The 15,060-nt window shown below is 41.5% G+C and overlaps 1 protein-coding gene across 1 annotated transcript in view; it reads right to left on the reverse strand.

Moving 5' to 3' along the window:
• Positions 1–15,060, reverse strand: part of gxylt2 (glucoside xylosyltransferase 2) — a 65,799-nt gene that overhangs the window by 33,534 nt on the left and 17,205 nt on the right. Inside the window, exon 2 of the mRNA XM_068051502.1 lies at positions 203–395. Within this exon, the coding sequence (XP_067907603.1) occupies positions 203–395 (193 nt within the window). The remainder of the gene's footprint in view (positions 1–202; positions 396–15,060) is intronic.

The raw sequence follows: 15,060 nt of genomic DNA on the forward strand, positions 1-15,060 counted from the left end.
TAACAAGAGACAGAAAGTATAAAGTCAGAACATGGGAGGACGCAAAGTAATTTGATTAAAATAAGTCACAAACAATGGCAACATACTTACCCGAGATTAATATTTGTACCATTTAACAGACACTGTAGTTTCAAATCTATTCCGAAACTCAAAATTAAAAATGTTTGAGCAGCTCCTGTTTCTTGTTGTTTCAGACACTTACACTCTTTTCAAATTGTGGCTGGAGAGTATCTTCAGCAAAAATGTGGAATTTTATTTTATTGAAGCTGAAGAGAATAACTGATTTTAACATGGTCATTGTCTCTTCAAGTCGGTCCCCACAGGCCACCACCGCTAAGTGCATCCATTCTTCTCCATGCCATGTATGGAGGCGAAACACTGGCTCATTAAGAACTCTGAAGGAAAACAAAATATTTATCAATTAAAACCTATTACAGACTGTAAAATGTACACTGCCAGTCCGATCTTTTTGTTTCTTTGCCTTGATCTCAACACCAAATATGTCACGTTCAATCGCTTTCTGACTTTGCAATGAGTGCAAGGGCGGACACAGAGCCCCCAACCACATCTAAGGCTTGACGGCTTTTATGCATCTTTGTTAATATTAGAAAATGTCGAATATTTTTGGTCATCTGATCTCCCTTGCTACATTGAAAGATGAAGGATAGGTTACAAAACTATCCAGTTGTAGTTTACATCTAAATATAAATTGTCTGCTGCAAACATTATAAAATACTTCATAGAATCATAGAATGAAACAGCACAGAACAAGACCATTTGCCTCTTTGTACCTATGTTGCCTCTTTGAAAGGAGTTAGTCCCATTCCCCTGCTCTTTACCCAAGCCCTCCAAATTTTTCCACTTTAAGTATTTATTCAATTCGCTTTTGAAAATCATTATGGAATCTGCATTCTTTCAGGCAGTGCATTTCAGATCATAACAGCTCACCTTTCACAGCCTCTGCCAATTACCTTAAGTCTGTGTCCTCTGGTTACTGACCCTTCTGCAAACAGTTTCTGGTTAATTAATCAATCAAAACATTTCATGATTTTGAACACCTCCATCAAATCTCCTCTTGACCCTCTCTACTCAAACTAAAACAATCCCAGTTTCTCAATCTCAACACATAACTTTCAAAAAATTTCTTCATGGGATGTGGGCATCGCTGGCAAAGCCAGCATTTATTGCCCATCACCAATTCCCTTTGAGAAGGCGGTGATGAGCTGCCTTCTTGAACCACAGCAGTTGTGGTGAAAGCACTCCCACATTACTGTTACTTAGGGATTTCCAGAATTTGACCCAGCACTGATGAAGGAACATAAGAACATGAGAAAAAGGAGAAGGAATTGGCCATTTGGCCTCTCGAGCCTGCTCTGCCATTCAATAAGATCATGGTTGATCGGATTGTGGCCCTAACTCAACCTTCCTGCCTGCCCCCACCATCCTCCAGCCCCCCATCAACACTTCACTCCTATGTAGATCAAAAATCTGTCTAGCTCAGCCTTGAATATATTCAATGACCCAGCCTCTACTGCTCTCTGTGGTATTGAGTTCCAAAGATTAACAACTCTCGGAGAAGAAATTCCGCCCAGGTCTGTCTTAAATGGGAAGCCCCTTATTTTGAAACCATGCCCCCAAGTTCAAGATTCCTCCACAAAGGAAACACATCTACCCTGTCAAGCCCCCTCAGAATGTTATATGTTTCAATAAGATCACCTCTCATTCTTCTAAACTCCAATGAGTATAGGCCCAAGCTGCTCTCAACCTTTCCTCATAAGATTTGTCCCAGGAATCAGCCTAGTGAACCTTCTCTGAATTGTCTCCAAGGCAAGTATATCCCTCCTTAAATAAGGAGACAAAACTGTACACAGCATCCTAAGTGCAGTCTAACCAAATGTTATGAAAGTGCTTCCATTTTAAAATATTTTTTGAGGACTCGTGGTTTAGAACTGCGGAGATGGATTCATTGGAAGATTGAAGTGATTCCATAGATGCTGGACTTTTTTTTTTATAGAAGGGTCATTGGCAGGACTTGGTTTAAAAACATTTATTGGATGTCACATGTCTTCAGCTAAGTAAACAGGTGCCTTCTGATTTTGGGAGTTGTTTACAAGAGAAGTGACAGGTCAAGATTTATGGTGCTCAAGAGTGGGTTTCATTTTTGAATACTGTTTGAGTCAGGTGGCTTTGTCACCTGCTGAAAGAAACACCCAATCTTTTCTCCACCTCTGAGAAACCCTGCAAAAAAATCCAGCGTGTGATAGCTGTAATGCCTGATGCCGCATTTCTCCCGAGAAGCTTTTGGAAGACTTCCTCTCGACATCACCTGACTGAACTGCTTCTGAAAAGATCCCAGTGACCCATCTACATGTACTCAGATGCCAGCCTGCATGCCATCTGGAACATAACATATCTTATCCTTTTTCTTCAAGAATTAACAAGTGCTTTGGCCAAAGCATCTTTATTTTTCCTTTAACGGGGTGTGCGCGCGTATGTGCGGTATTTAGAATATATATATATATATATTTAGTGTCATATTTCAAACTGTGTTAAAGCATGGCATCTTTATTGACGAAGTCTTGTTTTACAATAAATTAATACTTTTATTGTTTATTAAAAGTAACCTGGCTGGCGGATTTTATTCTGAAACTAAAATAGAGTATATAATTGGCTGCATTGGTAATTGGGTACACATTTAAATTTATGTTGTGACCTGTGGTGAAGTGGAACTAGAGAACGACAGTGCACTCCTCCCGCCTTGGTCATAACAAATAATTGGGGGCTCTGTGCAGGAGAACCCAAAGCCGATGACGTACAATTGTAAGTTGGATAATAATAATTGAAAAAGGGGAAAGTAAATGCCAGATTTCCTGTGCACTCGAATAAAGTTTACACTACCAGAATGGCTTTATCAGTTGCTATGACCTTTCTGGGGAGGGAGGACTTATTCCAGAGTGATTTGCAAATCTTAACCAAGGCTAGGCTAAAGGAATTGGCAGCAAAGTTGGAGCTAGAGTTAAATCCAGGAGCTAAGAATGCAGACATAACTGAAGTAATAGTACAGCATTTGAAACTGGAAGAAGGAAAAGGCAATCCAGATGACAATTCAGTTGAATTAGCTAGGATGCAGATACAGATGAAGCAGCTTCAACAGGAAAGAGAATTGGAAACGAAAAAAAAATTTGAGCTTGAACAGGAGAAAGAAATGAAAAACATGAACAACAATTTCAAAAGTAAATAGAAGCTAGGCAGGAGAAAAAAAAAATGAGCAAGAAAGGGTATTCGAATTAAAAAAGCTAGAACTAAAAAAAAAAAGTGGCCTTCACCTCGATTAAAATTCTCGTGAGGAAAGAGCTCACTCCAGCCCAGGACCCAGTGGAGAGCTATTTAAATTTGTGTAAGCTCTCCCGAAGTTTGAGGAAAGTGACGTAAAGGCATTTTAAATTTCTTTTTGACAAATAGCTAGACAGATGACGTGGCCGAAGGAAAGCCAGACACTGCTTATTAAAAGCAGGTTGCTTGGTAGCGCTCATGAAGTTTATGCTATGCTTTCTGAGGAGGTTTCTGCAGATTATGAGATGGCAAAAAAGGCCATTCCTGCTACTCACGAGTTAGTCTCTGAAGCTTGTAGGCAGAAATTTCGGAACCTCCAGTAACAGCCTGGGCAGACTTATGGAGAATTTGAGGGGGTAAAGCAAATTAACTTCGATCGTTGGATGCGGGCACTAAAGATAGAGGCCATGAACGAGACCCTTAGGGAAATAATTCTCTTGGAAGAATTTAAAAGTTCACTCCTTCCATTAGTAAGAACCCATGTAGAGAACCAGAAGGTTTCAACGGCCAGACAGGCAGCTGAGATCACTGATTACGAGCTTGTTTACAAGCCCAAACCCTTTGTCAGTCACCTCCACAATCCCGAGAAGGATAGAAAGTGGGAGGGTGAAAGGAAGGCAAGTAGCCAGGGATGAGCAGGGATAGCTGGGAATGCCCCGGGATCTTCTCCTCAGGCCAGAAAGTAAGATGCTGAGGGTGGAAGTGAGGTCCGATAGCCTAAATGTTTCCATCGCCACAAGGTGGGGCGCCTTCTGCTGGAAGTTGCAGGGTAAACCCATGGGGCTTTCTGGGGTACACAAGGCAATGCAAAGAAAGGGGCCCTGACTGACAGTATGACAGATTGGACTATAGCTCTGACTGCAGCTGTAAGGCCAACTACAAAAACTGCTGCTTTGAGTTGGGGGGGTGGGGGGGGGGGGGGGGGGGGGAGGTGAACAAGATACCAGAGAGTTATAGAGAATTCTTGTCAAAAGGAAAAGTATCTCCTTATCCCTCAAGTGAGGCAGGTAAACCTCTTGTTATTCTTTGGGATAACAGGAGCCACTGAAACTCTTTTGCTGGGGAAAAGCATAACTTTTCCATCAGAGGGAGCACTGAATGTCAAGGTTTTAGTGAATTGTATTGGTGGGCAGTTTATACCCGTACCTTACTATCGGGTGCACATGAAGTGTGACCTAATGTCTGGAACGGTCCATAGTTTGCCCTTAGACGGAGTTGACCTTCTCCTGGGGAATGATTTGGCCGGAGTGAAGGCAGTCGCTTTTCTAGTAGTTACAGAGAGACCAAGTGAAGTCAAAGAGACAGAAGAGTTGAATGAAAAGGTTCCAGGAATTTTTCCTACATGAGTAGTGACTCGAGCAATGGCTAAACAAGTTCCATTGTCGGAAGGCAAATTGGCACCACAGACAGATCGCCGAATATCTGAAACTTTCTTTGAGGGTTTGGATAATCTGAAGGAAATGTTCATTAAAAGTCTTGTCTGATCAAGGCTCAGCTAGCCGATCCAGAGTTAAGTAAAGTGTCACAATTGGATCTAACTGAAGCTGAAGCAAAGGGAGTTCCGTAAGTCTACTGTATTACAAGTGGGATTCTGATGAGGAAATGGAGACCTCCTCACAGACCTGTGGATGAAGAATTGACAGTTGTTCACCAGATAGTGGTACTGCTCAAGTATGGGAAATATTAAGGATAGCCCATGACATTCCTGTAGCGAGACATGTGGCGATCCGCAAGACCCAAACACGTATAAGTCGACATTTTTACTGGCCAGATCCTCTCAAGGACATGATGCAGTTTTGTTAAACATGCCATACGTGCCAGATTGTGGGAAAACACAACCTTCCATAAAACCGGCACCTCTAATTCCCATACCAGTTTTTGGGGAACCATTTAGTAGGTTGTTGGTAGACTGTGTGGGACCTTTACCAAAAACAGAAGTGGGACATGAGTATATACTCACTCTTATGGATATGGCCACTTGGTTCCCAGACGCCATTCCAGTGAGAACAATTACTGCTAAGGTAGTGGTAGAAAAGTTAACTTAGCTCTTCACTAGATATGGATTACCAATCGTGATCCAGTCGGATCAAGGCTCCAATTTTATGTCTAAAATTTTTCACAAAGCTATGAGTAATATGGGTATAACAGTTAAAGTCTTCAGCCTACCACCCACAGACACAAGGGGCTTTAGAATGGTACCATCAGACCCTCAAAATGATGATCAAGGCACAGTGTCATGAATATCCCCATGATTGGGATAAAGGACTGGAATTTCTTTTGTTTGCCACTAGAGATGCATCTAATGAGTTTACCGGTTTTAGTCCTTTTGAATTAGTTTATGGACGTGAGATAAGAGGTCCTCTAAAATTAATCAAATAAGGGTTTTTTCGAACAGACGGAGGAATCTTCCATGTTAGATTATGCATCCGTGTTCTGGAAACGACTCACGAGAGCCTGCAAAGTGGCTCACGAACACATAAAAGCTTCCCAATCAACCATGAAGAAATGGGCAGACAAGCATGTCAAGACCCGGACTTTTCAACCAGGGGATGAGGGGTTAGTATTACTGCCTTTACAAGGTGAACGGCTGAAAACATGGTTCTGTGGACCATAAAGAGGAGTCAAAGGATTGGTAAAGAAAATTATTGGATTGACACCCCAGATCGCCAGAAAAAGAATTGGCTGTGTCATATCAATATGTTGAAACAATATCATCGCTGGGAGGAGGATAAGCAAGCACAGGTATGGCTGGTAGTAGGGACAGCGAATGATGAAAGGGATAGTGAGGATGAGGCAGGAGGTCTAGACAATTCTCAAATTGAACCTCCTACTATCCGGTTGGCGAATTCAGAATTGTTAGGGAGATTAGACAATATACTTACATAATTAGATGCAGAACACCGAGAGGATCCAAAAAGGCTACTCACAGCATTTTTTAAAAAAAAGAGTCTGTAAGGATAAACCAGCATGTACCTTAGCCATACATGATGTGGATGTAGGAGAATCTCTTCTATAAAACAGAATCTTTATTGTTTAAGTACAGGGAAACAGGCTCAGGTGAAAGCAGAAATCCAATACATGCTGGAAAATCGCCTAATTGAACCCAGTCGTGTTAGTGCCTAAACCTGATGGTTCAACTAGATTTTGTATAGACTACAGAAAGGTTCATGCAGTAACAAAGACAGACTCCTACCCAATTCCTCACTTGGAAGACTATTGACAGAGTTGGCAGTGCCACGTTTCTTACAAAGATCTATTTGTTAAAGCGATACTAGCAAGTTCCTTTAACACCCCGAGCTGAAGAAATATCAGCCTTTGTCACACCAGATGGTGTTACGACCAAAGCAGGAGTAATACAGTTAATTCAGTCCCACTATTCCACAGGTCATAGTATAGCAAATAAAGTTTCCCACCTACCGAAGATTAGCCAAATTAAACACTTCATTTTCCCCCAGAATAAAGCACACCAAACCAGGTTTCTTTAAACAACAACATTAACTATTCGGAAATAAACAACAGGTCTTAACTACTAATGAGATAAATCTATATATATATGAAAACACTCCTTATTTCCTCAACCCTCCTGTACACCCACATACATTCAAAAAAACCTAGTTAACCGGGAAAATGAATTTTGGTTTACAGCTGTTTAGGAATAAAAAGCAAAAAATAAAGAATTATTGAGTTTATCATGTTCTGGTAGAATGTTTCGGTAGTGAGGTGTCCCAGAGTCGAATGCCACTAACAGTCTCTCCAGGCGATGTTAAGTCGGTGATGGGTAGGTGTTCACGACAATTTAACTGCAGCAGGGATCACATTGGTCTTTCAGCAAAGCTGTAGCAACAGGGATCTGCTTGGGTTTTGATGCGGCAGTCTTGCAGTAGAAGCTTTCTTGAGATTTCAGGATCTCTTAGATCTCAAGAGGTAGCAGGAACCACACTGGATGCAGGGTTTCTTCTCAAGAGATGTAGGATTCCTTTACAGAGGGAGGTTACACTTTTCTGGGTCTTCCTCTCAGCAGGTCAAAGCAAAGATATCAAATGCTTGCCCTTTGTCCAACTCACTGGCTTTTTAAAAGGTCCTAAGTGAAAAAAAAACCTTCCTCAACATGGTCACACGTCCAGACACAGTATCTCTTGTCTTTCAAAAAAAACTGCTCTGAGGAAGGCCAAACCCCTGTAGTTTCCTTGAAATTGCCTGCTTCCCTCTCCTTGTAAAAGTTCAACTTCTTTTCAAAGCACCAATAAAGTTCAACTTTTGCTATGAACTTCCTTTCAAAACATTGCAGGAATTCCAACTATTTGCAGGTGTCTTCCACTGAGCAAAAATCCTTTCCTCAGTTTTTAAAACGCGCAGAATTCTAAGTTCGGAGTACAAAAAAAAACTTTTGCAACAACGGTCTTTTCCAATGCCTAGTGATGCTATTCAGGCTAAAAAAAATGCCCCAGCAACCTTCCAGAGACTAATGACTCAAGTGGTAGCCAATGTTCCTAACTGTGTGGTTCACCTTGATGATGTGCTGGTACACAGTGACACCTGGAAGGACCACTTGGAACAACTAAATGCTCTGTTTGGAAAATTAGTCAGCTGATTTGGTGATAAGCCTTGCCAAAAGTGAATTTGCAAAAGCGTGGATAACCCAACTAGGGCATATACTCGGGCAAGGACAAGTGTTGCCAAGAATGGCAGAAGTACAAGCATTGATGGAGTTCCCTATCCCTAAGCCTAAACGAGAAATCATGAGGTTTTTGGGAATGTGTGGTTTCGACTGCAAATTTGTACCAAATTTAACTACTATAGTTGCTCCGCTGACAAATTTGCAGCAAGAAAAAGAAAGCCAAGATAGTGTGGTCAAGCATCGTTTGAAAGGCTGAAAGCCATTTTGATCAATGAACTCGTGTTGGCTGCCCCAAATTTCACTAAGCCCTTCAAGGTAGCAATTGATGCTCATGACCTGGGTGGTCAGTGCAGTCCTGTTACAAGACAATGAATCGGGCATGGAAAGGCCAGTGGGATACTTTTCCAAAAAGCTAAATCGACACCAAATGAGATACTCAACAGTAGAAAAACCCTGGGCTTATTACTAGCTCTGAAGCATTTTGAAGTCTATGCCCGCCAGGACTACAGAGAGACACTGGTATAGACTAATCATAACCCCCAAGCCTTTTTGGAAAAATTCAAAAATCAGAATGCCAGACTATTTCGATGGAGTTTAGTATTGCAGCCCTATCACTTAAAGATTATTCACATCGCGGGGAAGAGCAGTGTAATTGCTGATGATTTGTCTAGAATTTAACCTTGCTTTGAGTTATCGGAGTACAAAGATGGTACAAAGCAGAACTGCATTAGTTACAGGTAAAGAGTGAATGAGACTGAATCCGTAAATGTGTTCTAATATTTTTTCATCTTCTGTTTTTTTTCCACACTTTGTAATGAAACACATTTAAAAATGGTGTTTCATTCTTCCAAGGATGGAGGTGTTATGAAAGTGCTTCCATTTTTAAAATATTTTTTTTGAGGACTCATGTTTTAGAATTGTGGAGATGGATTCATTGGAAGATTGAAGTGATTCCATAGATGCTGGACTTTTTTTTTTAAAAAAGGGTCACTGGCAGGACTCTGTTTAAAAGCAACATTTACTGGATGTCACATGTCTTCAGCTAAGGAAACAGATGCCTTCTGACTATGGGTGTTGTTTACAAGAGAAGTGACATGTCAAGATTTCTGGTGCTCAAAAGTTGGTTTCATTTTTGAATACGGTTTGAGTCAGGTGGCTTTGTTGCCTGCTGAAAGAAACACCCAGCTCATCTTTTCTTCACCTCTGAGAAACCTTGCATAAAAATCCAGTGTGTGGTAGCTGTAATGCCTGATGCCGCATTTCTCCCGAGAAGCTTTTGGAAGACTTGTTCTCGACATTTCCTTAAAGACCTGCTTCTGAAAATATCCCAGTGACCTGCTGACGTGTCCTCAGACGCCGACTGTATGCCATCTGGAACATAACATACCTAATCCTTTTTCTTCAAGTATTAACAAGTACTTTGGCCAAAGCATCTTTATTTTTCCTTTAATCGGGGCGTGTGTTTGTGTGTGTCTGTGTTGGGTATTTAGAAGGGAATATATATACCGAGTGTCATATCTCAAACTGTGTGCTAAAGCTCTGCACCTTGATTGACGAAGTCTTGATTTATAATAAATACTTTTGTTGTTTATTAATGAAACCTGGTTGATGATTTTATTCTGAAACTAAAGTAGAGAGAGCATAAATCTGGTCGCATTGGTAATTGAGTTCACATTTAAATATATGTTGTGACCTGTGGAGAAGTGGAACTAGAGAAAGGCAGTGCATTCCTCCTGCATTGGCCATAACACCAATGCCCTGTACAGTTGCAGCAAGACTTCCCTACTTTTATGCTCCATCCCTTGCAATGAAAGCCCAACATCCTATTTGCCTTTTCTGCATGTCCCTTCTGCTGTCCACAACGGGCAATGTACGGGCCGTACCCAACCGACCCGTGCTTGCAAAACTCAAAACGATTCTGCAATTGGACAACCTTTGCTAAATAATCCACAATGTGCTAAGAAATAAGCTGACAACCAATTTAAGCTCGTCAGTAGGGCTCGCAGATTGGCGCATTTGCGCTTCCTGGAAGCTACATATATGAAGGCACAGGGCCCTGTTCTTTACAGACAGAAAGAATATGCACAAATATTGCACCTGTTTCAGCTGAACAAAATAAGTGAAAGCCATTTGCTGGTTCAGTCCTCAGGGCAATGCCTTGACCAGAGTCAAGCTGCCCGGTTTAAATTTCAAACAAAGCTTGGCAGTTAACTGTCAGTCACCGCAAACTGGTGCATTCTCCATGGCAATGCCTCTACCGATCAGAGTTCACTTGCCAACCAATCAGCACTCTTCTCATGCAGTAGAAGTTGTTGTTTTCCCATACATTGGTTATTCTTGCGATTGTCCTGATGAGTGCAAGAAAAGCTTCGACAGCATATCTCTATTTTCAGCAATACTCAAGTTCCATACACTACACGACTATTTATATCTTGAGGATGTGAAAGGTGCAAGATAAATAAGTCTTTCTTACATAGGCTCACAAGAATAGGAGAAAGAAGCACTTGCATTTATATAACACCTTTTATGGCCTCAGGATATATCAATTTTTTCACAGCCAATAATTTGGAAGTGCAGTCACTGCTATAATGAAGAGAAACACGGCAGCCAATTTGACCTCTATTCTGGGCTCAATAAACTTAAATACTGCTATGTGCAGACAGTGATATACTTCACCAATCCTTTAAAGTCAGAACTGTAAGCCACAAACCAAAGGAGGTCTTGCGCAGTTGAAATAAGCTTATCAAAAGATATTTTCCTTGACATTAACCAGACGCTGAGCAGAAATCCAACTGCAGGGGCCGAATTTTCAAATGCCAGTGGGGTCAGGACTGGAGGCAGACGCAATTTGAAAATTGTGGTGTTGGATGTCGTTTCTGGAACCTGACGCCTCCGAGACAGTTTGCAATTTTCAATCTGCGGGCGGTGGGGGAGGGAACGGGGGAAACTGCTCGCCTCCAATTAAGCTTACCTTCTGCCCAATTAGGGCATTAACATTTAAAGATCGCGTTGCGTTAGTGATGCCGCTGAGGCCTGGGCTCAGGTCCTGGAAAGCATCCAGATATCATGTTCCTGACACTGTTTTGAAAATTCAGTCCCAGATGTCACCCAGCCTTTTACAATACACTGATAGATTACAGGACAAAACAAGGAGTCAGTGTTACATAGTTTCTCCGAGGTTTGTAAGTAAAGCATATTTCTATATAAAAAGTTTCCTTGTTTCCAGAGTGAGTATGAAAAGCCATGGATCTTGCAGTGTGGCTACCTATATATTTTGGCATAACCAACCATTGATTAGGCAAGCAAAGTGGCCTCCTCGATAGGAGCAAAAGATGGTGTCAAGCTTACGAGAAGTGCAACAATGAAAAAAATACAGACTCAAACTGAAGAGTTGTAAAAATTGATTTACCTTTTTAAAAAATGGACTATGCTACAAAAGATGGCCGCATGTGTATTTGAGCATTGCCACACTATCTGCTTAGAGCAAAGGATGCCTAACCAGGTTGAGATGTGTCAATTACACCCATCCTAAAACATTCCTGAATTGAATGGGCTCTACTGAAACAAAAAGTATGAAGTAGAAACATCATAACCGGATTATTGTCATCGTGGGCCAATGTATGCTCACCTTGGGGAAGAGATCAAAGCATCGCCTACCAGAATCTGATGTGACAAACTTTTACCTTAAAAAGGCAGCCCTCAAGGGAGAGGCCCACAAAGCAGTATCACCAAAAGCTTGTCCAGCTAAGAGCTGGGAGCAAATCTAGCAAGCCAAAAGGAAAGGCACCCTGCTGTAAATTCTACATTTTCAACTTGTGCAGCAGTGAATTGGAAGTGATCCTCTATCTTCAAATTGAAGTTTCAACCAACAGAGAAATCGACAAACACCTCAGGCCTGCAACCAACGAGAACTTGACTTCCAAGAGAATTCAACAGGTTTACCTTGAACCCGAAAACCCTACCTCACTTGAAAATCACTTATCTTTTTACCTCTCTGTCTCTTGTGTGTGCGTGTATATGCGCGCGCATGTGTGTGTGTACTGTTATGACCCTGTAGCTTTTTTTCGGGAAGAATGCAGTGTGCCTTTAAGGCTGAAAAGGGAGCAGTACTGACTTAAAGCAGCAAGCTCTAAAACTGAGTCAAAGAGTGCATTCTCGTTGCCCGGGATACAGCCATTGAGGACCAGGAGATCGAGAGATACATCGTTAGAATTTAATTTTGAACTGGCTTGTGGTGGAAACAGAGGGTTCAAACTCAGAGACACAGACAGACAACTGTGTATTAGCACCTGAAAGGAGAAACAGACCATTTAAACTGGAAGACAATTTAGTCTGTTCATTTATTATTCTCTGTCAAAATTCAAAAAAGTCAAGCCAACACAGAGATCTCTGATAATTTAAACTGAAGAAAGGGAAGTTAGACTGTGACAATCTTTTACCTCTCAAAAATTCTAAAGCCAAATTGATTCATTAAAAAGTGTTTGCAAGCTGTTAATGATTGAAATTCATCACTGGAGAAGGAGCAACTATTTCAACTTATGAATTAGACTACCGACTGTTCTACTGTTGAAGAACCTTTCCCCCCCCCCACCATCTGATGGCTGTGAAGACTTCAAGCAACCTTGGACTGCCACATCCGGCAGGAACATAAATCTGCAAGGACTCAAAAATTTTTTCTATTTTAAATGTTGCTTATATCTTAGTAGTGTTTAAAAATTTAGTTTTTCGAATTGAACAGTTGATTTATTGATTTAAAGACACTTGGTTTGGTTAGCCTCATACAGGGGTTAATAGATGGTACAATTTGGCTTGGTCTTTCTTTAATTTGGAAAGTTAGGCGATCTGTGGAGGGACGGGATTGAATTAACAGTGCCTTTCTCCCACACAATCAGAATCGTATATTTGATTACGGGCTTTGACCGGAGCGGTCGGTTGTAACAGTACAAACATACAAATTAGAAGCAGTAGGCCACTCAGCCCCTCCAGCCTGCTCCACCATTCAATAAGATCATGGCTGATCCGTGTCATCAGTTTTTTTGTGTCATCTTAAACAACAGAATGAGGTACGTGGATTCCAGTTCCTTGAAGAGCTCGAGAAGGTTTATTAACAGCTAAACTAGTACATACAATACAAAGCAAACTATATACAGAACCTTTGTCCAGGGTGTTACAGTGCAGTGTGACAATGGCTTCTAGTCATATGACTACATCCTGATACTTAGTTCATTAGCATACTGAGTTCTTAAAAGGGACATCATACAACAATCTGATTGTAACCTCAACTCCACATTCCCTCCTATGCCCAGTAACCTTTCCCCATTACTCAAAGAATCTATCCACCTCTGCCTTAAAAATATTCAAAGACTCTGCTTCCACTGCCTTTTGACGAAGAGAGTTCCAAAGACTCATGAGCCTCAGGGAAAAAAATTCTCAACAGTCTTAAATGGGCGATCCCTTATTTTTAAAATCATGACCCCGAGTTCTAGATTCTCCCAAAAGGGGAAATTTCTATTCCACATCCATGCTGTCAAGAGCTCTCAGTATCTTATATGTTTCAAACAATTCGCCTCTTACGCTTCTAAACTCCAGCGGATACAAGCCTAGCCTGTCCAACCTTTCCTCATAAGACAACACGCCCATTCCAGGTATTAGTCTAGTAAATTAAAGAAAGCCTGCAAGGATTTCTGAAGGGAAAATCATGTTTGACTAACTTGCTGGAGTTTTTGAGGAGGTAACAGAGAGGGTTGATCAGGGCAATGGTGTTGATGTGGTGTACATGGATTTCCAAAAAGCATTCGATACAGTGCCACAGATTTGAGCGCAAAGTTATAGCTCATGGAAAGAAAGGATGGTAGCAACATGGATACGGAATTGGCTGAGTGGCAGGAAACAAAGAGGAGTGGTTAATGGATGCTTTTCGGGCTGGAGGAAGGTTTGTAGTGGAGTTCCCCAGGGATCAATGTTGGGACCCTTGCTTTTCCTGATATATACATTAATGACCTAGACCTTGGTGTACAGGGCACAATTTCAAAGTTTGCAGATGATATGAAACTTGGAAGCATTGTGAACTGTGAGGAGGACGGTGTAGAACTGCAAAAGGACATAGACAAGTTGGTGACATGGGCGACAAGTGGCAGATGAGGTTCAATGTGGAGAAATGTGAAGTGATTCATTTGGTAGGAAGAATATAAAATATAGGGTACAATTCTAAAGGGGGTGAAGGAGTAGAGGGACCTGGGTGTATATGAACACAAGTCACTGAAGGTGGCAGGGCAGGTTCAGAGAGCGGGTAATAAACCACACAGTATCCAAGGCTTTATTAATAGGGGCATAAAGTACAAGAGAAAGCAAGTTATGTTGAACTAATGCAAGACACTAGTTCGGCCTCAGCCGGAGTAGTGCATTCAGTTCTGGGTGCCGCACTTTAGCAAAGATGTGAGGGTATTGGAGAGGGTACAGAAAAGACAATGGTTCCAGGGATAAAAGAACTTCAGTTATGAAGATAGCCTGGAGAAGTTAGGACGGTTTTCCTTGGAGAAGGCTGAGAGGTGATTTGAGAGAGGTATTCATAATTATGTAGGGTCTGGACAGAGTAGATAATGAGAAACTGTTCCCACACATGAAAGAATCGAGAACGAGAGGGCACAGATTTGAAGTAATGGGTAAGAGAAGCAAAACTGACACGAGGAAAAACCTTTTCACACAGCGAGTGATTAAGGCCTGGAATGTGTTGCCTGAGAGTGCATGGATGTAGGTTCAATTGAAACATTCAAAGGGTATTAGACTGTTATATGAAAAGGAAGAATGTGCAGGGTTATGGGGAGAAGGCGGGGAATGGCACGAAGTGAATTGCTCGTTCGGAGAGCCGGTGCAGACACGATGGGCCGAATGGCCTCCTTCGGCGCTGTAACAATTCTGTGATTCTGTAAAGCTTGTCTGAACAGCTTCCAATGCATTTACATCTTTCCTTAAGAAAAGAGACCAATACTGTACACAGTACTCCAGATATGGTCTCACCAATGCCCTGTAGAACTGAAGCATAACCTCCCTACTTTTGTATTCAATTACCCTCACAATAAATTCTACTAGCTTTCCTAATTATTTGCTGT

This window comes from Heterodontus francisci, chromosome 19 (assembly GCF_036365525.1).
Source record: "Heterodontus francisci isolate sHetFra1 chromosome 19, sHetFra1.hap1, whole genome shotgun sequence".
Lineage (NCBI taxonomy): Eukaryota > Metazoa > Chordata > Chondrichthyes > Heterodontiformes > Heterodontidae > Heterodontus > Heterodontus francisci.